The sequence below is a fragment of the Vulpes lagopus genome, chromosome 3 (assembly GCF_018345385.1).
Source record: "Vulpes lagopus strain Blue_001 chromosome 3, ASM1834538v1, whole genome shotgun sequence".
NCBI classification, from domain to species: Eukaryota; Metazoa; Chordata; class Mammalia; order Carnivora; family Canidae; genus Vulpes; species Vulpes lagopus.
In genome coordinates this window covers 131,291,423-131,318,133 of record NC_054826.1, presented here as the reverse complement: position 1 = coordinate 131,318,133, position 26,711 = coordinate 131,291,423, and the positions used below count along the sequence as shown (strand labels likewise).

The window sequence follows — 26,711 nt, the reverse complement described above, 5'->3', positions numbered from 1 at the left end:
GGCGCCAGCCAGCTGGCGGAGGCACGGCTCAGAGGGGCTCTCGGGCAGAGAGAGGGCTGGGGCTGGGGGTGCAGGGAGCTTGCGGGAGCGGGCTGGTAGCACAGAGAGTGGGTGCACAAGGGTTAAGAGAGGGGGTCCCGGGCCTTCGGTCTCTTCGCCCCCCGCAGTTGTGCATTTTGGAGGGGCTCTGGCTGCAAGCTCGGTAGGCAACAGCGCCCCCCAAGACTACACTTCCCAGAAGGCTGTACGAGAGGGAGCGCGAGGGGCCGACGAGCCGTGGCACGCTTGCGCAGAACGTGTGCTGGCGGGGGGAGGGGGAGGGGAGGCGTGCCCGCGGCGGGGCGGGGGGGCGGGGGCCGCGCGGCGGAGGCGCCGGGGCGGGCGCGCGTCCGCGGCGGTGATGGCGGTGCGTGAACGCGCGGCGGCAGCAATGGCCGCTCTGGAGCGGCGGGTGCCGAGTCTCGATGACTTCGCGGGACAGAGCTGGAGCTCGTGGGTGGAACGGGCCGACCTGCCCGCGGCCGACGGTGAGTGAAGCCCCCCTCGAGTCCGGGGACCCCATCACCGTCTCCCCTCCCCCACGCCGGGCCCCCGCCGGCAGAGGGGAGCAGCCGACGGGAGCCGCCGTCCGGCTCCGCGGCCCCCCAAACAAAGGACCCGCCGGGTCCTAGTGCCCGCCTGCTCATCACCTTCGCGCCTCCGGGTCCTAGCGCCGGCCCACCGCCCGCAGCCCACCCTGCCCACCTCTGCCTCTGCCGGTGCCCGGTACCTGCCCCCACGTCTGCTTGCCTTTATCTCTCTCTTCGCCTGCTGTCCTCTAGCTTCCGCCCCTCCTGCACCTGCCCAGGGCTTTCCCCGTCCGCAACAGTCTTCTCCACGTGTTTCCCACGCACCCCACTTCTGTGCCCCCCTCCCACCCCCCTTGTTCCTTCGCCTTCTGCCCCGCACCTCCTGCTCCGTTACGGCGTTTGGGCCTGCGGGTTGCAGTGCTACTGGACCCCCGCCCCCTCCGCTTTAGTTCGTCGGTCCATCCATCTATCCATCCTCCCTTCCTCCCTCCTTTCGTCCATCCATCCCTCTGTGCCTCCAACCCTCAGTCCTCTCCCGGGCCTCTTGCCCTGCCTCTTGGCTCTCTCCCCTGACCCCCACCGTCTCTAGGCCCCCGAGTGCCTTTGGTAAGCGGGCTGACAGCCCCTTCTGCTGATCTTTGTCTCCTGGGCCCCAGGGGGCACCTGGCCTCGTGGCCTTTGGGGTGACAGCAGGCATCACAGCCCTGAAGAAGTTTGCAAGTGAGAAGAGGTGGAGGAGCAGACCGCATGGAGCGGTCTCTGATGACACTTGTTCTCCTCTGAGACATCCGACTCCCAGCTCAGCTCTGCCCATCACTGCATTTTAAGGGACTTAAGAGTGGGAGCTGCCCCTTGTCTCTTGCATGCCTAACCCACTACCCCTTGTATACAGAGATTATGTAAGACTGTCAGCGATCTTTTCATCCTAGAAAGGGGCAAATCTGTTGGTAGGTGTTAGAAGCACATCTCAGTGGAAGCCCAGGCCACCCTAGGACTGCCCCATGCTGGGTGGGCAAGGATGGGGCCATTGTCAGGGTCTGGGTGCTTTGAGAACCGGAAATGGAATCAGACGGGTTTGGTGACTCAGAATTGATTTTTTTTTCCAAGGGACAGGGAGGGGGCATAGAGGAGGGAGGGGAGAGGAGTAAGGTAGGGGGATGGGGGAAAGAGCTGCTTTGCACAGCTAAGATGTTTTTGTCATCAACCCAGAAACTGAGGTAGAAGGGCAACCCTTGCCCAGAGCCCTCCTAAGGAGGGGAGGGGCTTGCATAGGTGACCAAAGGGACTTTGAGGATGCCAAAGGACACCCCCCCCCCCCCCCAGACAGCAGTTTCTCTTCTCAGGATGCTCTGTGACCATCCTGTCAGCACAGGACCTCAGAAGCTGGGTGTAACTTTGTCAGTACCAGGGTAACCCAGGTGGAACAGAATCGCATTCATGGGGATGGGGACCTGGGAGGGTACCTGTTTGGCACGGCACAGAGTAGCAGAAAGGACGCATCAGAGAAATCTCCAAAGAAGGGACTTAGAGATTTGTAGTAAAATATGTTAAGGATCGTTTCCCATTTAAATGGGGAAGCGGGCCCAGAAAAGAGATCATATTTATTCACGATCGCCCAGTAGTCTGCAGTGGAGCTGGGAATTGCACCTTGGAGTGAAGGGTCCATAAGAAAGGTGACAGGATCCTTCCTAATGGGGTCAGGCCATTCCAGAGGTAGCAGGTGAAGGAAGAATGGGCACTTGAGAATGACCTGCTGAAAGGCACTGTAAGCGGTCCTGAGCACCAGATCCTGAGCACCAGAAGCGTGTTAGGGAGTGTGGGCTCCTGCTGCTCTGCTGCCAGCGCCACTGCTTGGGTAGGATATGGGGCTTCTGGGGTGGAGGTGTTCCTTCTGAGCTGTGTTTCTCTCTAGGGGCTGAGTTGGAGGAGAGTAACAAAAACACGAAGAAGTTGGATGCCATGACCCTCATTAAAGAAGGTGGGAGTTGACACACATTAGGCTGGGGCCTAGGGCAGACAGGACCACCTTCCTCTCTTCCAGCATATCCCAGGAGGTGGCTGCTTGAAGCAGCAGGCCTGGGGAGCCTCACTTTGCTAGATCTGAGTCAACCCATTCACCTACCACCTGTGACCTGTTGTGGGAGATCTTAATCATAGGTGATTGGGCTCACTCACCCAACAGCCCCTTCTTAGAAAGCTGAGAGTGTGCAGCATAAAGCCTGTCATGTCAGCTGGGAGGGGGAGGTGTCTTCTGCGCGGGGTGGGTGGGAGTGCTGTCTGACCTTACAGGGAAGCCCCTGCGATCCCCAGCCCCAGTGATGAGGGCTTCTTTATTGCAGACATGTCCATCTTCGGGCACTGCCCTGCACATGACGACTTCTATTTGGTTGTGTGTAACCACTGCAGCCAAGTGGTGAAGCCTCAAGCTTTCCAGAAGCACTGCGGTGAGGCGAGCCCTAGGGAGGAGACAGAGGGGACAGGGGAAGGTGGAACATGGGCCTCTGAGGAAAGGGTCAGTTGGGAGGTCACGTGGGTAGTGCGGGGAGGCCTTGCGGGGGGGGGGGTCAGAAGGTCCTGGGGGTGGCTTCAGAGGATCGTGGCGGGTCAGGGTGCTTGTTTGAGCAAAGTTGTAGCATCTAGGGGAATTAGTGGAAGAACTAAGAGGTTCAGGAAGGTGAGTCCTAGAATTTTGAGTCTTGAAGGCTCATTCAAGGGGAAAGAGGGCAAATTTAAAATCTTGGGCTTGGGAAATTCCAGACTTTGTATCGTGAGTCTGTGGCCAGGATTAGGAGGTTGGGGGAGGAGCCAGTTGATACCACTCACCTTTTTTTTTTTTTTTTCTCAATACCACTCACCTTGATTACTCTCTCCACCTCCTGGTGACAGAAAGAAGACATGGGCCCCTCAGCAAGCTTTATGCCCGGGCCCCACCCCCACCTCCAGCCCCTGCCAGCTCTCAGAAATGCCATGTAGTGAATGGGCAGGGCCCAGCTTGTAGGGCCCCAGGTTCCACCAAAACCTCCTCCAGGGAGAAGGGCCAGGGGTCCCGGAGCCGTGGCCACCAGCCTCCTGAGAAGACACAGAAGGACAGCCTCTGGTAAGGAGAGGCTGGAGACTCCCTGAGACCAACCTTGACCCTGACCCTAGCCCAGGGAGGGGTTAATACAAATGGAGGCAGCCATGGGGCAGTGGGGGCTGCTCACAGCAGGAGGCAGCCATTCTCTCTGCAGCTCCCTTCCAGGTGCTCCAAGGAATATGGGGTCCCCTTTCCCTATGTTCTGCACCCCTGCTATAGCCCACCCAAGTTCAAGGGCTGGGAAGGAGATGGCTCTGGGCTAGAGTCCAGGGCCCAGGCCCAGCCCCCCTGCCCCCCAGCCCACACCCTCTCTCCGTGTGTAGCCTTTTCGTGCCTGTGGTGAATCTGGAGAAGATGTCCAGTCTCCCGAAGCCCGATGGACATGGAATCAGGGTGGCCCCGCCCTCTGCTTTCCTCAGCCAGCCTGGTGGCCTCACCAAGGACTCCCCTGGAAAAAACCCCATGGCACCCCCTTCTAAAGAACCTCCTGGGAGAGAGAGCATCGAGATGACCCCCAGCGAGGGCCCTAGTCACCGGGCTGAAGGCAGCCCCCCTGAAAAGGAGCCTGGTGGGGCCAGGCTGCCCCACAAAACCCACCGGAAGATGGCCCGTGAGTAGTCCTGGTCTTGGGAGTCAGGAAGGTAGAGTGGGGACCCCTTTGGACTGCTTAGTCCTTGGGCTTGATGGAGGGGGGTCAGGAAGGAGCGGTCCTGGCCATCACTGGTTGCCAGGGTACAGGACCCCCTGGTCACCGCTTGACGTGGACATACACTTGAACTCCTTGCTTTCTAGGAAGCTTCTCTCCAGCCCAGGTGTCCTGCTCAAGGCTAAGGGACCTTAAGCCCAAGCGGGTGAAGGTATTCTTTCTCACCCTGGGCTGTTGATCTTTATCTCTGTCCTCAGCTAGATCCAAGGCATCAGACCCCTCCCACAGCTGGTTTCCATGGTTTCCCTGGCATCTCAGATGCCTATGGCTGCTTTTGTTTCTTGATACGTTTTGCCCTGTTGTGGACTTGGAGTGTCTTCGCCAGAAGGAGTGCCTAGGCTGGGAGCGGGGACGGGGATGGTTCTTGTGCCCAGCAGAGAGTTTCTGTCTGATGCCCAGAGGAGTTTCTCTAGAGGGCTGTAGCCCTGGACTTGAAGGCCAGAGGTTCTTCTGTCTTAGGCCTGGCTCTTCTCCCTCTGGCCTCCTGGAAATGGCCTCGGGGGGTCACGGGAACTGTTTTCCCCACAGGGAAGGAGTGCGACCTCAACAGGCAGTGTGGGGTAATAAATCCAGAGACCAAAAAGATCTGTACCCGGCTGCTGACCTGCAAGGTAATCTGAGTCCCACTGCACAGTGAGGGGGACAGCAGAGACCCAGGCCCTGGACAAGGAGAGAAACTGCAGTGTTATCCAAGATTCGGCTCAGGGCCTGGGGGTAAATTCTAGGTGAGGCAAGAGGAGAGGAAGTGCCCCCCAGGGGGCCCAGCGTGGGAGCTTTAGGCAGATTGCCCCATTCCAAAGGAAGGTTCTGGGCCTGTGCGGGTGTGAAACAAAGACACAGGAATACACCCAGGAACACGTGCACACGCCCCTCTGCTTGCCCAGGGGAGTGCACTGCCACCCCGCGACACTGCTCGGCTCACACACCCTCCCTACCCTTCACCCTGCTCTATTCTAGATCCACTCGGTGCACCAGCGCCGGGAGGTCCAGGGCCGAGCCAAGGACTTTGACGTGCTAGTGGCAGAGCTGAAGGCCAATTCCCGCAAAGGGGAGTCTCCCAAAGAGAAGAGCCCAGGGCGCAAGGAGCCGGCTCTTGAGCGCCCCTCCCAGGAGCCCCCCTCCTCAGGCCAGGTTGTGGCAGCGGCAGCCCCCAACAGCACCTTCTCTGCTCGTGCCAAGCAGACCTACCCGTACTGTGCACTGCCCAGGTACGTCCAGGGTCCAGTCCCCCACCTGGGGACACTTGGCCCCAAGCCACCCGGGACCCCGGGAGAGAGGTCCAGGGAGTCTCACTCCGCCCCAGGCTGGCAGGGGGGGGGGTGACACCTGGGGCCCCTGGCCATGGCGCGGAGGTGGGCGACTGCTGCTCCTCACCAAGCATACCGCCGTACCTCAGGCTCTCCGTAGGGTGCCGGTGCCCATACCCGGGATAAAACCATGTGCCCAGCTGCTTCGCACAGGCCAACACTCGTACCTGGGGAACCGAAAGGGTCAGGGTCCTGGGTGAGGCAGTCCTACCGCGTATTCATTCACTGGCCCCTTCGTGTGCAGAGGCTGCGCCGGAGCCCGGGGAGAGCCTGCCTGGCCGAAGGAGACACACACGCATCTCTGCCTGTAACACAAGGGGCAGACCCGAAACAGGCTCAGCTCACAGACAGGCTCACAGGAATATGTGATGCAAGAAGGGGGTTGAGAGAATTGACTGGGCTGACCAGAGCTGAGTGCAGTTAAACTCAGAAGATGCTCTGGAGGAGGCGAATCTGGAGCAGATTTCCCACCCCCTCCCCGCCCCCCAGGAGGCAGGGCCTGGGAAGTGAAGGGGCTGGGGAGAGGATCCCTTGGGAGCCGTGGCCCCTGACCTTTCTGGCTCCTACTCTGTGAGCTCTGTGGTTCCCTTCCTTCCTATCCTCCTTCCTCTCTGGCTCACTGCCCAGCAGGGTGTCTGCCCTGGCTTTTTGAGCTTGGCGGGTTCAGGGACACCCCCACCCTGACCCACTCCCGTCTCATCGCCCTCACATCCCCTTTGGCCCTTCCAGGTCCCGGGCCTCCTCTGAGAGTGAGTTGGATGATGAAGGCCCCTGTGGTGGTGATGGGGACCCAGGCCTGTTCCCTTTTCCCCTGCCCCGGGGTGGGGCCCAGGCCTCCAGCGAGGAGAGTGAGGAGGAGGGGACATCTGAGGACCTCCACCTCCCCCCTGACTGCCATTATGCAACCCGGCCCCCGCGGCCACAGGCGGTAAGGACCTGGGGCAGGGACCTGGGGCGGGGGGTGGCCCAGCCCTCCTGGCCCACAGTGTGGGGAGGAGGTCAGATCCTCTGCACAGGAGCCCTCCCTGCGTCCCAGGCCCCACTAACCATGCACCTTCCTTCTGCCTTTAGTTCTGCACCTTTGGGAGCCGGCTGGTGAGTCCAGGATGCTACGTGTTTAGCCGCCGGCTGGACCGGTTCTGCTCAGCACTGAGCTCCATGCTGGAGCGGCACCTCAGCTCTCACATGTGGAAGTGAGTCTCTCTGGCCCAGAACGGCCCTCCCTAGTTCCCCGGGGCCCGGATGTACGTGGGCTTCAGAAGCCCTCCTTCTCACACACCTAGAGATGCAGTTTGGCTGTTTGGGCAAGACCCCAGATAGAATGAAGGAGAGGTGGGAAGCTGACAGGCCAAAGCTGGGCTGAGGCAGGGCATGAGTGGGTGGTGGGGGAGGGAATCCCGACCCTTACCCATCGCTTCCAGTACCTTCTGGGTGACTAGGCATAGGGGACGGCCAATCTGAAATTTGAAATGAGGTTCTTAATGGGTCTCTGTAGCGCTCCATTCCTGCCTACCCGCTGTGCTTTCTTCCTGACCCTCAGTTCTACGGTCTCCCAGCAGATGGCAGCAGGGCCGGGGCTCTGTGGGCCATTTCTAGGTGGGGCAGAGAAGCAGAGGTTGGTGGGGAGGTCCTCTTGTTTGCGGGGTGGCGTCACAGCGGAGCTCTTTTTGCTGCAGGAAGATCCCACCGGCGGCAGAACCTCCATCCCACCTTGTCAGCTCCCCACTCTCTGCTCCCCTGAGCCCATCCTCTACGGGCAGCTGCCCCCGCCTCCCAGGCCCACCCCCCAGACCTGCCTGCCCAGCCTCCACGTCCCCCGCCAAGGACAGCCTGGTCCCCAGCTACCCTGCTGGCTCCCCCAGTGTGGCAGCCGCCTGCAGCCAGGCAGAGTGCACGGGCGGGAGCCAGGCCATCACCTCACCACTGCCTGCCAACACGCCGTCCCCATCCTTCAGCAAACTCCCACCATCGAAGGCTAGCAAGTCATCCAAAGGCAAGGACGGCCCCGAGGCAGAGGCCCCTTCTCGAAAGCGAAAGTTATCCCCAGGCCCCACCACTTTCAAACGGACCTGCATCCTGGAGCCCTCTGGCAAAGGCAAACCCTCCGGCTGCCGAGGCCTCTCGGCCAAGACTAAAACAGCCCTGGGCGTGGGGCTTAATGGGACGGTGGGGCCAAGAGTGAAGCGGGCAGGGCTGCTGGACTGTCGGGCTTCCCCTCATCAGGCCGCTGCACCCGTCAAGGCTTCTCAGCTGGACAACCGGGGAGGGGCTGGACACCCAGCCAAGGCCCTGCCAACCAATTGCCTCTCTGAGGAGGAGGTAGCCAAGAAGCGGAAAAACCTGGCCACTTACTGCCGGCCGGTGAAGGCCAAGCACTGCCAGGCCGGCGCCCCTGCCGATGCGGCCTGCCCCGTGCGCCGCAAGAAGCCGGGTCCTGCCGTGGCCTTTGAGGAGAAGTGTTCCACACTGAAGGTACCAGCCCAGCTCCCTGGAGAGCATGGGCAGGGAGAGATGAGGATGGACGAGGGTAGAGCGCACAGTGGGAGCCTGGCACAGAGAAGGTGCTAAGGCAATGTTTGTGCGGGGAAGGGATGAAAGGGGAAGCTGAGAGAGTCCTGGGCCGCCTTCTCTAGGCAGAGGTAGGTCAGCTCTTTGAAAGGTGACCCAGCTTTTGCTTGATGGGCCCTCCCCTCTCTCTCCCTTGAGCTACAGAGAGGCTGCCTCTCCTCTGCCCCCACATCTGCTTCTGTTGTAATGAAAGGGCCCCTTTTTGAATCAGCTGTTCCTCACACCAGGAACTGGAGCTCCCTCTGTCCCCGAAGGAAAGGAAGTTGGACTTCATGAACTCTGATGGGAAAGGTTTGGGCAGGGACGTTGAACTTGGGTCCCCGAGCCATGGCCTGATAGGCTGGGCAGCAGGGTGGGTGGGCCACTCTTGTTCCTTGGTTCTGCTTCTGGGCATCAGGGCCTGGAAAGGCAGGGACACCACCCAAGTCCACGTATGTCTATGTGCCCACCTTGCACACGTGCCCACTTCCAGGATTTCAGGTGCCAGGCTAGTCCTCCAGGGTTTCTGGTAAAGCCAGCAGCCAGGTTTATGTGCCTCTTCTGGTGGGAGCCCCAGAGCAGCATGCTATGGGCTGTCTGTATGATCTCATCCTGGAGGGACTTCCTGATGGTGAGAAGGGGATGGATATTCTTCTGGTGTAGGCACGGGCCAGATGCATACCCGCTCCTCGGGCACCTGCATGAGTAGCAAGTCGGACGGTGCCCCACATGTGTGCGCATGTGCATGCGGATGTTCTCAGGCTGTCCCTGCTCTGCTGGCCTTCATCTGTCCCCTCGTCCAGCTGTCATCATCAGCTCCGCCAGGAGAAAAGCAAGCTTTAGCTCTAATGGCCCACACAGTCCACTGGGTAGGAGGACTGGTAGGCCCCCAGCCTGATGGTGTCTCTTGCCTCTTGTCTTCCTGCAGTCTAAAGCCCATTAACAAGAAAGTGCCTGCCCACTGCGATGGAGCCGCCAGCACCTCCTCCCCTCCAGATCCGGGCCCCAGGCTGCTGCCGCTTTTTATAACTTTATATTATTTTTTTTAAGAAAAAAAACTCTTTAAAATACCTCAAGACTGTCTCCCTGTTCTGTTGCTGCTAAAGAAAATGTAAAAACAGAAACATAGAAAAGGAAGGAAAAGATGTAATAAAATGAGTATCCTTGCTGTCCCCATCCGCACCCCAGGAGGCAAAGATGATAGGCAGCCAGACTCCAGCTCCCAGCGCCTGCCTGCAGAAGTCTCTTATGCTCATATATTTTTGTCCTTTAAATGGTGTGGGGATGGCTGGGATTTGTGTCCTGCGGGAATCTTCCCTCCAGAGAGGATGATGAGGCATATGGCTCTGTGTGAGCAAGGCTCGTGAGAATCTTTATCCCAGAAATGACCCTGGTCCCACTGGGAAGGGAAACTTGACGGGTGGGGAGGTGGAGGCACACCTCTGGCTCTACTCTCAGGTCTCTGCCCTGAGGGTCTGTGGGCGTCAGTCTGGGCCTTCTTACTGGCCCTCCGGCAACGCTGGGCCTCCGTGCCATCTCTGAACCGATTGCCTCAGTCTCTTCCACTGTTGCTGCCCTAACCACCTCTCACTAGCAGCTTTGTTCTCTCAACCACTAGGGGAGCTCGAATGGAGTTGGTAACCACTCTAAGGATGTCCATGATTTCCGTGGACAGCCAGTTTTGGTCTCTGTCCCAGGCCTGTGGGTTTGCCCTTCAGGAAGGGGTAGAGAGTCCCTCCCAGGTAGGCCTTAAGCTGCACCACACCTTTCTGGAGGCAGGAAGGAGAAAGGTATGATCGCTTACAAAACTTCTGGCGTGGGAGGCAGCAGGAATGTGGGAGGTCCTGGTCCCTCCGGATCACCTGGCTCCCCAGGGCTGAGCAGATGGTGTGGAGGTGGGAAGGCCTGGGGGTGCCCTAGTTCTTCCGTTTCCCTCACTGGCGACTGGCGTGCTGATAGGGGATGAGACTGTTGTTGCATCTCCCTCCTTGGGTCCTCCAAACCTGAGCTCACCAGCACCAGCTGGTTTCTTCTCCTCCAAACCTCAGCTCACCAGGCACGAGCACGATTTTTTGACCTGGTCCTTACCTTTCAGTCTCCTTGCTTTACGGCAGGGAGGACACTTACCCCCTTTACAAGACAGAAGAAGGGACGGCGGCGGGGAGGGTGTGGGCCCCGAGAAATTCAGGGTTTCTAGAAGACCGTTCAAAGCACTGGTTTCACACTCTCGGTTCAGTGCACGACGTCGGTCATTGGGGTTTGGGTGGGATCAGTTGCCCTAAGTGTCATTTCCATAGGCTACTTGAGACGTAAGCCCTCGCGGGCAGGAAGGTACAGTGAAGCAGGGGCCGCCTGCCGCCCGGCGCCCTGGAGCCCCCGGCGCCCTGGGGCCGGCGCGCTTTCCCCCCAGCCCCCAGGGGGCGCTGTGGGCGAGGCCGCCGTGCTGCCGCCGCGCCCGGGGGAGGGGCCTCTCCCGCCGCCGCCGCCTCCGCGATCGCAAACCCGGAAGACGCGCCCCGGCGGCTGGGAGCGGGAGCCCGCCCGGCCATGCAGCCCCTGGAGGTGGGTCTGGTTCCCGCTCCGGCGAGGGAGCCGAGACTGAGCCTCTGGCTGCGGAGAGGCAGTGGGATCTTGGCGCACCTGGTGGCTTTGGGCTTCACCATCTTCCTGACCGCGCTGTCCCGGCCAGGCACCAGTGAGTGCGCGGGGCGGGGCGGGGCGGCCGGGGGCGGGGCCGGGGCGGGGCTGGGCGCCTCGGTCCCTGGAGGGGCACGGCGGGGCTCAGGGCGTGGTGGGGCGGGGCCCCGCGAGCTGGCGGGGCGCTGTGGGTGCTGGGCTGCAGAGGCAGAGCCCCCTGAACTCACCGGTTCAGCAGAAGCGGAGCCCCTCGTGGAGGATACAAGGAGGCCAAGGGCCAGTGTAGGGCCGAGCTGAGCTGGAGCTGCGGGAGGGGGTGCCCAGGCCAGACTTGGTGGATGGTTCCCCCTTGGTTGCTCACCGTAAGCCCCACTGGCAGCTCCACTTCGCACGGAGTTGCTGATTGGGGCGGCAGCAGGGCGCCGACCTTCCCCGTAGCCGGAGTCTCGGAGTCTCGTGCTCCCGCCAGCCGCAGGGCAGAAACCTGGCGCCCGGCTGTCAGTCTGTTCTCTTTGATTCCTAGGTCTTTTCTCCTGGCACCCTGTATTCATGGCCTTGGCGGTGAGTTGGGCTTCCTTTCTGCCCCTGATTTGCTTGGTATGCCCCTAGGGAAGCATCCAGCCTTCCTAAGGCCCAGAGACCAGGGGGAGAGGATGAGGGCCCCATCTTCCCCTGCAGCTTATGGTTGGGAGACATGGAAGGCTGGGCTGTAGTTAGTGTCCCGTGGCTGAGGGGAGTTGGGAGGCCGTGGAAGACGTTTCTTCTCCTCTAAGACCTGAAAGGAGGAAGTAGAAGTGGTGTCCAGTCACCTGCCCCCTCCCCCAACTCCAGCCCCACGAAGTTCATAAGGAAGTTTAACACTTGCTAAAGATTTGCTTAACATGCAGTGAAAAAAAAAAAAAAAAAAGATTTGCTTAACATGGGTCAGGAAATGGGAGCCGCGCCTGTGGAGGAGGTGGGCATGGCTGTGGCCTGAAGGAGGACCTCACTCAGCTGTCCATTCCTGCCTGTGCTCAGACGCTGACCCTGACCCGAGGCAGGAGGTCCTGGGGGAGTTCTTTAGGCTCCCTGCTGAGGAGTGTGGAGGAGTGCAAGCACGACCTCCTCCTAGGCCTCCAGGCCGGGCCTGCGCTCACTGGCCCTCTCCTGTGTTCACAGTTCTGCCTCTGCATGGCCGAGGCCATCCTGCTCTTCTCGCCTGAACACTCCCTGTTCTTCTTCTGCTCCCGAAAGGCCCGGATCCGACTCCACTGGGCGGGACAGACCCTAGCCATCCTCTGTGCAGCCCTGGGCCTGGGCTTCATCATCCTCAGCAGGGCCCGCAGTGAGCTGCCCCACCTGGCGTCCTGGCACAGCTGGGCGGGGGTGGTGACGCTGCTGGCCACGGGCGGGCAGGCGCTGTGTGGGTCCTGCCTTCTCTGTCCCCGAGCAGCCGGGGTGTCCAGGGTGGCTCGCCTCAAGCTCTACCATCTGACTTGTGGACTGGTGGTCTACCTGATGGCTACGGTCACGGTGCTCCTGGGCATGTACTCAGTGTGGTTCCAGGCTCAGATCAAAGGTACAGCCTGGTACCTGTGCCTGGCACTGCCCCTCTATCCTGCCCTGGTGATCATGCACCAGATCTCCAGCTCCTACTTGCCAAAGAAGAAAATGGAAATGTGAGTTTCTCCAAACTCTGAATGTAGGTGGGACACTTGCCTTGGACTTAAAGGTTCCCATTGGTGCGCTTCAGGGGATCCACTTCAGAAGTGGTAGGGTTTTTGTACCTCTTAGCTGGGCCAGGGGCTGCAGAAACCCAAACTGCTGTTGCTGATGGTGACTCCGATGGGGAAATCTGCTGGGTGCCCATGGAAGGTGATGGGGGGGCTTGCTCCTGAAGCCTCTACTCTTGTTGGGAGACAGAAGTGTTGGGTGGTGGTAGTGTTGGTGTTCGCAGTCATTTCTTGCCTGTGTGGCTGATGGGCGGTGGGTTCCAGTAATTTATGAATAATAGCAGTAGTACTTCGGGTAGAGTATGGAGAGAGACCACGGGTTATGGTTCTTGTAGGCTCTACTGGGCAGCCTTAGGAAAGTCACGTGTCTTGGGACCGGTTTCCGCATCCGTGTCACGGGTGAGTGTTTCTAAACAATCTCCAACATTCAGTGTCTGTCAGATGGATGCCACAGAACACTCTTCCCGCTCTGGACCATGGGCTGGACCACTAAGCAGACTCAGGATGTTATTGTCACATTCATTATCCCCCTATACCTCTGGAAGTACAGGTCTGCCCCCATGGCCCTCCAGGAATAATCTGCTGATTGGGCTCCTGGACCTAGGGCACAGGGGGTCAGGCACTGTGGAGAGAAGGGTCCCAGATGAGGCTCTCTTGAACTCCAAGACTTTAATAAAGGCACTAAAGTCACTTTAAAGCTTTTGAAGGAGCAGAAGGGCGTTAGCCTCAGCAAGCCTGTGGCTCTGGGCAGGGCTTCTCAGCTCAGTTGAGAACTTCCTTCCGCCCACCTCAGATTCTGGACTTGAGGACCGCAGCACATGGGGCGGTGTTCTGCCCTGCCGTGTGTTCTGGGTTGCATAGTAGTCCTGAGCATCTCGTAGCCATCCTTAGGCTCGGGCTCTTGCCTTAGCACATAGCTCTGTGGGGGTATTCCAAAGCTTTTAGAACAAAATAAAAGCTAAAGAAGTGGGGTAGGGCTTTTCTGATCGAGGAAAAACAAAGTCTCCCTGGTTCCCCTTCTCAGCCAAGCTTTTCTCAGTTGCTGTCTCTTTTCAGCTCTTTCGCCCAGGATGGGGCTGAGTGTGGTGCCAGCTGGCAAAAAATAAAAGCGCTGGGCCCTCTTGCCTGCAGAGACCCTTCCTTGTTCCACACTGAAGGTAGTTCCCCAGCTGCCCTCAGTAGTGAGCTGGATGCCAGACTGGTTTGGTTGGGGAGATGCACCGCCATAGATCGTGGCAAGGATTGAAGACTGCCACGCCAGGAAAGCTGGTGTTGAGGCAGGTAGACAGCTCAGTGGAAGCTCTGGGAGGCCTGGGTGTTGGGGCTGGAGCTCCTGGTCCCAGGAGCAGGGCAGGTGTTCCTAGGTGGCAGTAATTTCGATGTCTTAGGTCCTCCTAAGATTTAAGACCTCCGTCTCTGAGTGGCTCAGAAACCAGGAGGTTGGTATGGTTTAACAATCCGGGACTGGGAACTGCAAGGACAGAAGTATCCTCTGAGTGGATCTCACTGGGTCAGATGGCATCTTCCAGGGGCATGTAAAGGGGGTCTCTGCTCTTCAGCAGGTGATTACACCTGTCTCGCTGTCACCTCTCCACTCTCAGGCTACCCAGTGTGGTCTAAACTTGGGAGAGGTGGTTTCTGGGGCTGCCTGAAGGGCATTCTTATCCAGGGTCACTTTGCTCAGGGACTCCTGTCTCCCCCCACCAACCCCCCATCGCAGCCAGTGCTGGGAGTGTCACTGTCTCCAGCAGGGTGACAGGTCCAGGTGAGGTTCACCAGCTTCTGCGAGCCGGGCAGCCAGCACCACAGAGCCCAGCCTGCCGGAGGTGTTGGCTGCTGCCAGGTGGTGCGGGGGCCGAGGCGGGCGGCGGGCTGACAGCCGGCGGTTTGCGTGGGCTGTGCCAGCTGATGTCTATTCCCAGCCCTGGGAGGAAGGGGGACGTCATTTATGTTCTGCAGGAGGAAGGGGGCCCCAGCTGTCACCTCTCTGACCGGGAGGCCTGGGGGGCAGGGGCACAGGGCCACGAGGGGGGCACAGGTGGTCTTCTGCCGAGCCTGTCTGACTGCAGTAGATGGAGCAGGTCACCAGGAGGAGCCCTTCTTCCCGGTTGGCCAGCCTGGGGGGGACTTCCCCCCCCCCCCCCCTCCTCTGCATCTCTCCCTGCATCACCACCTGCCCTCCCATCCTGAGGCAGCAGCTGGACAACCATTAGACCTCGGCGCCAGGGCACTCTTCCTCCAGCTGGGATCTGGGTGGCTGCCTGCTGCACACGCCCCTGGCTTGTGTGGTTTCCTCCTCCCTACGCCCTGTTCCCCCCACCTCCCTGTCTCTCCCCATCTGGGATGTTAGCTGGGCTCCTCAGCAGTGAGGCAGAGGCTCTGGGGTGAAGGAGCAAATGGCTACCCTTTTGCCCTTGTTCCCTGACTAGGGAAAGCTGCTAGTAGTCAGCCTGTTTTGCCTTTTTAAAAAAAAAAAAAAAAAAAAGGCTGGGGTGCTCACATAAAAAAAAAAAAATTGCATGTCATTTGCACAAATTTGCATATCAGGCTCACTAAGACTTGATTCCAAATATGATTATGTTTCAAACTCAACCTTGAGGACATTAGAAATGTAGATGTTTTTTGTAACCAAATCCAAATGGTAACAGGATTATCGTCCTGGGTTCAGACCCTCCCCCCATCTTCCTGGAACCACTCCTTGCCTTGAGCCCCACCAGAGCTGGGGTTGGTGTTGAATGGCAGGAGCTCTGTGTCTGGGGAAGTCTTCCAGCCTCACCTTCTTGGCTGCTACGCTGCAGCAAAGGTCGGTTACCGGGTCCCTTGCTGGCCCGTTCCTCCTCTCCGTGCCACCCCATGGGGCCGACTGCCTGGCCCATCCTGACACTGGCCTGTACCTTCTTCCTCATTGTCCTCACCCTTCCACCCCCGTGCATGGCTGCTCTGGGTCTTGTTTTTCAAACCTCACTGTGGGAGATCTAGGCATCCTCCCTGAGCCAGCTGGCTGCTGTGCCAAGGCCTGTTCAGAGTTAATAATAATCATTAGCTGCACAGTGCTGGGGCCTTTCAGCTCCAGAGCTCTAGGCACTTGCAGGCTCAGGCTGAGTCAGCCACTCCTCACCCCCCCCCCCCCACCCCGCTGGAGTGTAACGGAATGGGGAGGAGCAGGGGGGTCGGAGCTCACTTCCTAGCCATGGCTTGAGGCTGCTGTCCTCTGGGAGTGGGGCCCTGAGCACCCTCTGAGTAAATCACTAAGGTCTTTTCACCTGACAAAAGTCAAGACGGGGCGGGGGACAAAGCGTAGGCTCCACTGAGAATAGCAGTGGCAGCTGTTGACTCTGAACCGCTAGCATGCTGTCCTTCTCTTACCTGTCTTGACTTCTAGAGGACACCCCTGCTCCTGATGCCCCAATCTCAGCATTTCTGGGGGCCCTTTGCAGGCTTAGGGAGCAGGGAGGCTTCTGGGTTAGTGCTCTGTTACCCTTGTATCTGGTTGACCTAAGAGCCTGTGAATCAGGCAGCACAAAGTGCATTGTCCTGGGAGACAGGAAAGCTGAAGCCTGGGTTTGTTCAGCTCCTCACAAGGGTGTGGCCAAAGGCAAACCACTTACTGCTCCACCTACCTCACAGGGATGTTGTGAGGGTCAGAGGACAGAATGCATGTTAACAAGGCATTGCAGAGTCCAAAGCATTAAACAAATGTAAACAGCTGTGTTGACAAGTATGTTTTTGTCCTTGACTCTCTTTTACTCAGCGTGGCTCTGGGTTTGATGCTTCTTTTAGGGAAGCAATTGACAGTTACGGAAAATGATGCTGAGGGTACCCAACTCTGAGAGGTTATGTTGTCGGCCGTCGTAAGAGAACACACATTTCCTCCTTCTAGATGCAAGGTCAGCTGTCACGCACTGTTAGGAATGCCATCAAGGTTATGACCCTAGCGAAGCCAGCCCTGAGTGCTGCCCACCCAGTGGTTTCCAGGCATGGGGCTGATTATAAATCTGGAGATCAGCACAGTTGTCCCTTCATCCAGCCCGAAGTTCATGGAGCAGCTCACAAGTCTGCCTAAATCTCTCCTACCTAATTCTGCGCTTCAGAAGGAAAAGTGGAGCAGACAGGCCAGGAAGGCAGGAGCAACAGTAATGGACACAACACTGCCACCCTGACCCTCTGGTTTCCCTTGTAGCCTCAGGCTGAGCAAGGCCTGCATCGGGCCCTCATGCCAGGCACTGGAGGTGCAGAGCTGCAACACATGGCCCCCAGCATCTTCACAGGCTTCTCTCCTTGGAGTAGGATCTGTCCCTTCCTCCTTAAAGGACTTGATTGGAATTAAAACACACACACACCCCAAGAAAACAGTTCTATTTAAATGTTAAATTAGGGGAAGGATACTTTCCATTCCATTTGAGAACTGCCAGCAGCCCGCCCGGAGTGCACACCAAGAGGTAGGTACCACAGCAGTGCAGAGGCTTCGGTATTCAGTTTTTTATTTCTTTTCTAACCTGGGATCCAGCAACGAGACATTAGTCAGCTGTTGTGGGCATAGCCTGGCATTTCTCCCCAATATGGGCACAGAGAAGACATAGGTGACAGACGGAACGACAGGGCCCCAGAACTGCCCTAAGGGGTGGCTTGAAGGAGACAGTTCCCAGCGCTGGGCTAAGCTTAAAGCAAACCCAGAATACCTCCAATAAGGCAGCCCAGAAAGCTTAGCTAGTCACCAATGTGCGGGGACTAAGAGCCCCAGTTTTTAATCTTCCTGCTATTGTCAGAATTTCCCAGAGGATTTTTTTTAACCTCCGCTATAGATCAAAGAGCTACTTCAGGCCATTCTGTGGTACCAGAGGATTCAACTCTTGGGTCTCACCGAGTATACATGAGGGGCCCCCAGCACCCCTCTCTTTAAAGCAGCTAGTGAGTTCTCTTGGCACGCTTTCTAAGGATGCCCAGGACTCAGCTGGGCCTTTCCAGCTGGACCCCACCAAAAATAAACTGGCCAAGGGAGGGAGCAGTGGGAGGTGAGAGGAAAGCAGCACCGAGTTCTGCCCAGGTATGGCACTCCTCACCCCATGTGCATGTTTGCACACCTACACACGCATGTGCATACACACACCCCTAACTTTGGGGCCAAGGACTCTCACCTTCTGTATGCCAGTGCCAGGAAGTCTCCCTGCAGGGTTCCATGTCCTGGCTCACAGAAGGGTGGTTCTCAGGCCACAGTTCCACACCCTCTAAGTTTCTGGGACAGTAACTGGACATAGACTGGAAGGCCTCAGGACTGGTCTGTGCATCTTTACCACTTGGTATTTCCTGCCCAACAGCATGGAAGCCTGATGAAGGGGCTTGATGTGGCAGCTGCTCTTTAGCCTTCCTCTCTCGAGCCCCGGGATGGGGAGCATAGGCTCACTGCCACCAGACCAGAAAAGCCAACCTTCCTAAGGCAAAGGTCTGAACTGTCCCTATGATGTGGATGGGGAAAGGAGCTTGGTTTTCTGGGAGACCAAGTTAAGTGGTATAAGAAGTACAACTGCAGAGGGGAAGGAGGTGAGAGGTCAAGAGGAAGGGAGACTAGGCTGGCCGGTGCAACTGAACTCTCAACTTCGGTTCTACAAGGCAACAAACAGTATGATCAGCCTCCTCCAGTCCTCCAAAATGCCACATAAGAGGAGCTAAGGAGAGAGCTGCGAGACATGACCGACAATATCGCATGTCTTGACCAGAATTTTAGAGAACTTCCTGTGGTTTGGGGGCTGAGATGCAGCCATGCACTTCTCCGGCATAATGGGAGAAAGGAGCACGAGGACTTCACAGGCTCAGAGACAGGGCTTGGCACAGGCCATGATGGCAGAAACACCAGCAGTCTTCCCAGACCCATTCTCTTTGCCAGCATCCTCTTCTTGGCCAACATCAGCCACAGCAAAAGCTGCTTTGAAAAGATGAAAAACTGCTACAAGACTATGGGGGCACTCTGGCATCAACACCTGTGATTTCACAGACTGCTAAGGTTGATCTGTCTGATGTGTCTGGAGTAAGGTATCTCCATCCCCTCACCACTTTGGTGGTTCCTCACGGAGAGAACAAAACAACTTTTCCAGACAGAGGAGGGCTGCCCTTTGGTCAAGATTTTACCAATTTAGCAAATCAGGTAATGATTCAAATTCTGGGTTTTTTTTCCTTATACCATTTCCTCTCCCCTCTTGGAATTTACCATGATAGTCCCCTTCCAGAAGTACCAAGACAATAGCCAAAGAATGTGCATGTTCAGAGTTTAGTAGAATCCAGTCCAATTTTTGGTAGGCTGTGTCTGTACCAAGAAGGTGGGGGGTTGCATTTCTCTCTTTGCAATGCCTAGGACACATTAAAGTGTCAATGAATAGTAACCTGCTCCATTCAATGAATATGCTTTTAGCCAAACTAAGATAGTTACCATTTACAGTATGAAAAAAATACAGGTAATAATCAAAATACTGAAACTGAGCTAGCTACTTTCCACCAATTCTTTTAATCCAGTGCAAGCGTTTTTCCATAGCACAGTTAGTAGGCTTCATCCAGACTTTTAAGAGAACTCTGTGGGGAGGCAGATCTTCCTCCCCAGGGATCCAGAAAGACTTCATTATCTACAGGTAGTAGCCACAGGTTAAGGAATTTCTAAACTCTCTCCTGCTACAGCATCAGTGACATTTCTTTTGAGAATCTATCAGGTTGGGAAACTATCCTCTGCTGGTCAAAACCAGCCCACAGCTGGGTTTTGTATGGTCTGTGAGCTAATAAGAGTTCTTACATTTTTAAATTGTTGAAAAAACTCAAAAGCCATGTTAAAATGATGTGAAATTTGAATGTCAATGTCTGTAAATAAAGTTTTACTGGAACAGGGCCACAATCATCAGTTTATATACTGTCTGGGGCAGCCTTCCTGCTCCCATGGCACAGCTAAGCAGCTGTAACGGAGTGTTCGTGGCCTGCAGAGCCTACCGTATTTACTCTCTGGCTCTTTACAGAAAAAGTTCCTTGACCCTGGTCTATTTTCATGCCTGGATGTGGATTCTACTCTTGCCTTTATAACAGCATTTAAGTATCCTCTCCTTAGGCCACACACTTCTGAGGTACAGCGAGCCCCACCCACAGGCTGAAAAGAACGATAAACCAGTCACAGACTGCCAGAACAGAGACTCAAGCCAGGTTTAATGATCATAGTCTAGTTTTCAGAGCCCAAAGGCTCCAAGATTTGCCAGCCTGGGTGTACATAAGTGCGAGGGGTAGGGTCCTGGACACAGGAAGGCCTGCTTGCTTTGCCAGCAGGGCCACAAGGAAGTACAGAGGTAAGAACACACAGAAAATTGGAATCAGTTGGCTTTACTGTCCCCAGATGGGGTGTACCCTCTCCAGGCCCCTTCCTAGGAGCCCCATAAATACAGGCAAAGAAAAAAAAATCACAAATAATCACACAGACAGATTGTAGAGCCCTGTCATATTATGTCTCCAGGGACACCTGCTTCCTGGGAGACATGTCTGGTTTATGGGTGCAGGGTGGAAGAAGGGAGGGAGTGATTTCTCAGCCTTTTCTTATAACCAGAACTGGCAGTTTCCTACACAACGTTCTCGTGAGCTTATATAGGCTGAGTACCTAATCCCCCAAGTGGAAAGCTTACCTTTGGGTTCTACCAACTGAAACCATGGGAAGAGGCCAATCAGTTCAGTCTCTTGGTGGGGCAGCCAGACATATCTACCAGTCTTTCAAACGAGGAGGCTACTTCATGGATATAGTAGGGAGACTTAGGGCCTCAGGGTCTTTTCTTATTCCCTGAACTGGGTAGTACTTCTGAAGAAAAAGGCCTTCCTAGTCCTCAGGAGCTCCAAATGTTCCAGAAGGCCAATTTCATTTGACATTTATTTTAAAGATTGTCAAAGCCCTAGCTGGTGCCTAGTGGGGAACTACAGAGAGATGAGATTTTCCCAGGTTCCCTAGTAAGTCTGAGGAGGGTGGCCTGGTTACTATAGCTCCAGTGACAAATCCTCAGAAGTCTCTGGAATATACAACAAGACAACTTTTCCTTCATGCCCCTGTCTTTCCAGGGCAGCTAACACAGGAAGAATAACTTCTAGCTGCTTGTTCCCCTGCCAGTTTCCTTCTGGGTCCATCATTGACCTAGTTCTCCATTTATTTCTCATATATATTATCTTCTATCCAAAGGAGGTTTCTGAGGGGTCTGAAGACCTGGCCAGTCCCCCATCATCCCTTCTCCTCAGGTCTTCAACCTGTGGTTCTCCTAACTCCAGCCTTTGCAGAGAAGTTATTCAGTGCCAGGGAGATGCTGGGTAAAGCTTCAGGGAGTTTGGAAACGAAAAGTACAAGAGTTTGTATCTGGGGAGCCTGGCGTAGTCACTGTCTCTCCTATAGGGCAAGAAAGTTGTCTGCACAAAGCTATGTTCATAGATGGAACCCATTGTGACAGGGGACATTAGTGGGGACTAAAGAGTCACTGTCCTGATGGAAGTCAAGGTGCTAGTGTGCATGCACACCTAGAAGCATGCATACCTAGGAGCATGCAAGTACTTGAGGGAAATGCTGCACCTCTTGACAAATGAGGTTACTAATAAAGGATGGACAGCAGTCTTGACATCCCAGGAAAAGACAAGGGAAGATGGTGAGTTCCAGTCCCCTTTCCCAATCTTAATAGGCAGCGGGAGTCAGGCCCTCCTAGCAAGCATCCCTCACCTGTAGGGAGAGGACACCTCTTGGAACCTTAAAGAGCAGGTCAGAAAGCTAGAAGATCTGGAGAACTTCCAATGGACAGGGAGCTTAGTTGGGAGAAGGGGAGACACTGAAAAAGACCAACGTCAGAGAACATTTTCACCTTTGCTCCTCTCATCCCCTTGCCAGAGCTCGGAGCACCCAGGTATCTCCCTGGGCCTGCGGTATAGTCAAAGGGTGCAGTCATCTCTGTGCCCAGAGTATTCCGCAACCGTGGATGGAATGGAATGTTGAGCCTGTTCTTAAGCTCCTCTGGCCTGACCACCCCAACAGCACAAACCTCTGACTGAGAGGGCTGCCGGCGGCAGAACTTCCCTTCTGAAAGTTTAGTGCCACTGTCTCTGCTACAAGACTGCCTGGAACCTTGTGGAGAGGGGCCGAGCTCTAAGCTGCACTCCAACTTGCCATGCTGGGGCAGAGACCACCACCCAATTCCAACCCCTTGGATGATGAAATCCCATGCTTCGGCTTTGCAGCAGGGTGAGACCTAAGAGGGGACCAAGGCTGCTTTGCCAACACAGAGAAGACACATAACCGGTCTCCTCCATCCCCAAGCCCAGTCTAACGCAGCTGGGGCCAGACCTTCCAGGGTTCCTCCATTTGCAGAGCAGCATATCAGGGAAAACTCAATTCCACCTGAGCTTGCTAAGAAGCTGAGAGAAGAGATGGCATCAGGGAATCTGGTAGGCCCAGCTGGACGCTACATAACAGAGGCTGATTTGCCCTCCTCCTCCTCCCACTGCTGACGTGGCCCCACATCCCAGGTCTGAGGCAAGAATCCATAAAAGCTCTGCCTTCAGCAGCCCCCACCCTGGTCTGACACATAGGCGCTGGGAACCAAATGCTAACTAACCAAGGATTTCACCAACCAGAGAATTAGCAAATCTGGAGTTTATCCCCCATCTACAAGTTTTGTGCTGGCACCTATGCCGTGACATAGACCCCTCAGTTCATGCTGTCTCCCTCTGGGTCACTGGTTCCAGGGCTTGGCACAGATACCACACCTCACATTGTTGCCATATCTGACAGGCAACAGGCCAGGCTCCCGCAAAGATCCATCCATCCAGGACCCGTTGGGAAAGAGGCATTGGTGGGAAATCACGACAGCTTTGGGGAGCATTATTGATTGAGGTCTCAGCCTTTTCCCGATTCATTTTGCCAAAGGTTTCCAATTTCCCCGGCTGTGAAGTGTGACTTCCTGGCCAAAGAAGATACTACAGCTCTTCCCCAGGGTGGCTCCTGTGGAAGATCCACCCCCCAGCACACACAACATCACAGGTGTGGGTGGGCAGAGATAGCAAAAAAAATTTTTCCCCCAAAATGATTTTCTTAAGGAGCTAAGGGTAACCTTGAAAAAGTTTAGGGAATCTGCTCTTCCCCCCACCCCTTCCTCATTCCCACCCAACTCAGACATGCTCCTCTTCCTCTACCATATTGAGAATTCCCAGGGCTTTGGGTAAGGGGGTAGCACTTGCCTGAGGATTAGTATATCCATATGGAAAGTCGTGGCGGCCACACCGTGGTTGAGGTCTTGCTAGCTATGGTACCCGTGACCAATTCCCTCGAGGTCGGGGGAACCCACTCCCTCGGGCAGCCAGCTCTCTCTCTTCCATCCCCTCATATCCTTCAGGGGTGCATTACCTCTCCTGGGGCGGAATCTCCCCACCAACCCATCCTGCTCACACCACAATGGGTGTATCAGAGAAGACCGAGCTGACCGACTCCGGATCCGACATCCTCCGAGGGCCCTTGCCTGTTGCCTCGGGCACGGGCAGGGTGTTGCCTGGCTTGAGCTTGCCGTTTTGACCCTGTCCGGGACCAGCAGGTTCCAGGAAGGCCACCCGCCGGTCAAAACCATCATCCTTGTCCCCACCAGCCATGGGATCGTGGTTGGGTGTGGTACTAAGCATGGACGAACTGAGGCTGTCTCCTTGATGGCTGGACGGTTTCTCGACACCCCGGCACCAGCATCGGCAAGGGGTAAGGTACAGGTATATGAGGACCAGGACCACACTGAGGATACAGCCCACTAGGGTGGTATAGGCTGTGTTGAGGGTGTCATGGTGGCCGTGCAGGGTGAAATTATACACTTTCAACTCCACAGACAGTGTCTCATTAAAAGCCTCCCCCATGGCATAGCAGGTATACACACCCCCGTCCTCAACCTGCACCTGCTGGAAATGAAGACTGCCATCCTTGGACACTGTCACTGTGCTGTTGGCCACCTCATCTAATACCCGTTCATTGCTTGGTGTCACCCACACCTTGGTCATCCCCTGCTGCTTGGTGTCACACTTGATGGTCAAGGTGTCACCCAGGTGCGCTTCCCAGGCCCGCTCCTTGTACTCGCTGCAGTTGAGAAAACTCAGGTTGAAGACATTGTGCAGCTTCTTGGAGCTCATGCAGTACAGGTCCTCCTGGAAGTCCATCACGGAGCTCAGCTGCCGGTACTGCCAGTGTGAAAACAGCTGGTAGAGCTCACAGTCGCAGTGCAGGGGGTTGTTATGGAGGTACAGCCCATTCTTGATCCAGGCGGGCAGTTTCTGCAGGTCGGGCAACGGTAAGTTCTTCAGCTTGTTGGAGGACAGGTCCAGGAGAGTTAGTTTGGGTAGCTTGGCTCCTTCCTTGACCAGTTCCAGAGGGAAGCGGGAAATCTGGTTCTGGCTCAAGTAGAGTTTCTGTAGCTGGGCCATGTCATCGAAGGCGCAACGGTCCACTGCCATGATGTGGTTATTGTAGAGCAGCAGCACCTCCAGCGCCTGCAGTTCGCTGAACAGGAACTCGTCCAGTGTTCGCAGCTGGTTGGAGGAGAGGTCCAGGTAGCGCAGGTTGGGCACTGGGGAAAAGGCCTCGGAGGAGATGAAGTTCAGGTGGTTGTGGCTCAGGAGCAGGGACTGCAGGTGGATCAGGCGTGTGGGGGTCCACTCGGCCCGCAGGCGGCTCAAGTTGTTGTGGCTGAGGTCTAACAGCGCGGTGTAGCTGGGTAAGGAGTGGGGAACGTTGGGCAGCTGCTGCTTGGAGCAGCTGAGGATGTTGCTGGCACACAGGCAGGCAGCAGGACAGCTAACCACAGGACGGCCAGCCCTGGCCACCTCGAAGAGGAGCAGGAACAAGGACAGCAGCAGGAGCCAGAGGCCTCGAGGGTCACGCTGGGGTTGCATAGTGTCACTGGGAAGGGCGAGGAAGGCCACTAGGAAGATCTGGGAGAGTCACCCGGGCATGTTCTGTGGGATAAGGAAGGGTCACTTTCACTGCAGGCTTAAGGGAGACAGTGGCGGGTCTGGGGCCACGAGGGCTCGCGAAGGTAGCACTGACACCCCCCCGCCCCCCCCCCGTCACATTCCCCCTCCCCCTCTACGTGGGGCTCGAAGGGAAAGGAGCCACAGGGCTCCCAAGCGCTGCGCAGGCGGTGGGCTCCCAACGGAGCTGAGAGGCGGACACCGGGCCTCCGGGCTGGGGTCCCAGGGCTGCGGGGCGGGGGGGGGGGGGGGGGGGCCCTCGACCGCGGAGTCAGCGGGGTCAGGGGGCCGCGGGGCGCCGGCTGGGCGGGGAGGGCCTGCTCCCGGGGCTGGGGTCCCCGGGGCCTGCGCGGCGGGCACCCCGGGGCCGCTGGTCACCGCACCTGCTCGCAAGGACGCGTCTCAGCCCATGGCGGGTCCGGGAGCTCCGTCGCGGCCTCCGCCCGCGGCGCCTCACCCGCCGGCCTGTCGCGGCGCCCGCCTCCCGCAGCGGCCCGCGCTCGGCCCCATCGCCTCCGGGCGCCGGCCGGCTCCGCGCCGCCTCGCCCGCTGCACCCGCAGGGCCCGCCGCCCCCACCCCCCCGCCTCCGGGGCCGCGGGGCCGGCGTGGAGCCGAGCGGGCAGCCGGCCGGGAGCGGGAGGCGCCGCGAGCCGAGCCGAGGAGCGGCGTGGGGGCAGCGAGCACCGCGCGCGCGCCCGTCGCCGCCGCCGGAGCCTCGGGGCGCGTGCGCGGCGGGGGCGGGGCGCACGTGCGTGTGTTTGTGTCGGAGCCGAGCGGCCGCGCGCCGGTGCCCCTCCCCCGGGCGCGGGGGGCCGGGGGCCGCGGGGCGCGGGGGCGGGGGGGGCCGCGGGGGCGGGGGGGCCGCGGGGGCGGGGGGGCCGGCCGCCTGCTCCGCTCGCCCCCCGCCCCCCCTGCCCCGACCGGAGCCGCTCCCGGCCAAGCTGGGTCGAGCCGGAGTGACTTCGCTGCCGGGGACTCCGGGGCAGGGAGCGTCACACGTCTTGGAATCCTACAAATTAAAGAAATCTGGCTCGGCTCCCGCCTGTCAGTGTTGGCGGGAGATTCATTAGTCACGTTCTGAGGTTCCCCCACTTCTCTCTCTAGGGCTGTGAAGTCTCAAAGATTTGGGGAAAGGTTTGGGGAGAGCCTTGTTTCCGTGTGTGTCTCAGTCTCGCTATTATGCCCCCACCACCGGGGTACCCCGACGGGTACGCTCGCACAGCGGGCGGGGCAGGTGAGCCCGAGTGGAGGTAAAGGGGTAGGTGCGGTCTTTGGTGTACGGCCAGGCCCCCGGATCCCATGTGCCCAGTTTTCCCCATGAAGCGATCCGTACTGCATCCCTCACACACACACTTCCTAGGGACAACCTTCTACGTCTGGAAATTCCAGAACCTTTCCCGGCCGGCCTGGGAAAGCCATTCATCCCTTTGGCCTGGCTGCTTGCCCTCTTCCTGAACCAGGACCAGTTCTTTCCCCTCCCCTTATGGAGCAATTCTAACATAGTTTCTTTATTACCTAATCCCCAAGAAAAGCTGGGATGGGGGGGGGGCGGTCAGGGTGGTGGTCTTCTTTAACACCAAGAAGCTGTTTTCTTTTTAAGATTTTTTATTTATTAGAGAAACAGAATGAGTGGAGTGGAGGGGCAGAGGGAGAGGAAGAAGCGGGCTCCCTGCTGACCAGAGACCCTGATGGGGCTGGATCCCAGGACCCTCTGATCAAGAAGCTGTTAATCAGTGTAGGGTGGCGGTGGGGTGGGCGGGTGGACATGGACTGAGGTAGATGTAAGAAGACCTTAGACCTTATAACTCAAGACTATAGCTATTCTTGGGATGATAGACCCTGAGAAATTACCTTTTTATTCTTTCCAGTCTCTTACAACAGCAGGAGCAAGACTGAAATTAATGTCTCAATACATTAGCCTGCTAAGTTTTAAAAAGAAAGAATTTATATTTGTCACATATGTTTTACATTGAATTTAAGTGAATGTATTATCTCTTCAAGGGGTATTAGCACGTTAACATATGCACAGTGTGAAAGGTCTTTTCCTGTACATTGGAGGCATTGATGATAAGGTGGGGAGAGTTTTCAGGGAGTAGGAAATACTGAGATGACATCGAAACAGTACTCTATTGCTGCATAACAAATTACCCCAAAATTCAGTGGCTTAATAC

The 26,711-nt window shown here is 57.1% G+C and overlaps 3 protein-coding genes and 1 long non-coding RNA gene across 5 annotated transcripts; 2 read left to right on the top strand and 2 right to left on the bottom strand.

The window, feature by feature from the left end:
- Window positions 1-298: 298 nt before the first annotated feature.
- ATXN7L2 (ataxin 7 like 2) lies at window positions 299-9,281 on the top strand. 2 transcript variants are annotated; one of them, XM_041747183.1, is made up of 12 exons: window positions 299-527; window positions 2,482-2,547; window positions 2,909-3,013; window positions 3,456-3,666; window positions 3,969-4,255; window positions 4,880-4,962; window positions 5,309-5,559; window positions 6,388-6,586; window positions 6,730-6,851; window positions 7,335-8,130; window positions 8,454-8,517; window positions 9,134-9,281. In XM_041747183.1, exons 1-12 carry the CDS (start codon window positions 401-403, stop codon window positions 9,136-9,138), a joined length of 2,316 nt encoding a protein of 771 aa, XP_041603117.1. In that variant the 5' UTR covers window positions 299-400; the 3' UTR covers window positions 9,139-9,281. The 2 variants fall into 2 exon arrangements, with proteins under 2 accessions (XP_041603117.1, XP_041603118.1); XM_041747184.1 differs by lacking the exon at window positions 8,454-8,517.
- Window positions 3,979-11,342, bottom strand: LOC121486319. Its single transcript, XR_005986604.1, has 3 exons — window positions 11,070-11,342; window positions 5,826-5,963; window positions 3,979-4,093 (listed from the first exon to the last, which is right to left on the bottom strand). It is a non-coding gene; the product is annotated as an uncharacterized LOC121486319 (long non-coding RNA).
- LOC121486317 (cytochrome b561 domain-containing protein 1) lies at window positions 9,395-17,048 on the top strand. The gene is made up of 3 exons (XM_041747187.1): window positions 9,395-10,900; window positions 11,366-11,403; window positions 12,001-17,048. Exons 1-3 carry the CDS (start codon window positions 10,753-10,755, stop codon window positions 12,502-12,504), a joined length of 690 nt encoding a protein of 229 aa, XP_041603121.1. The 5' UTR covers window positions 9,395-10,752; the 3' UTR covers window positions 12,505-17,048.
- Window positions 17,049-19,711: 2,663 nt separating this feature from the next.
- AMIGO1 (adhesion molecule with Ig like domain 1) lies at window positions 19,712-25,112 on the bottom strand. The gene is made up of 2 exons (XM_041747185.1): window positions 24,923-25,112; window positions 19,712-24,524 (listed from the first exon to the last, which is right to left on the bottom strand). The coding sequence occupies exon 2, from the start codon at window positions 24,459-24,461 to the stop codon at window positions 22,980-22,982; it is 1,482 nt and encodes a 493-aa protein (XP_041603119.1). The 5' UTR covers window positions 24,462-24,524; window positions 24,923-25,112; the 3' UTR covers window positions 19,712-22,979.
- Window positions 25,113-26,711: the final 1,599 nt, after the last annotated feature.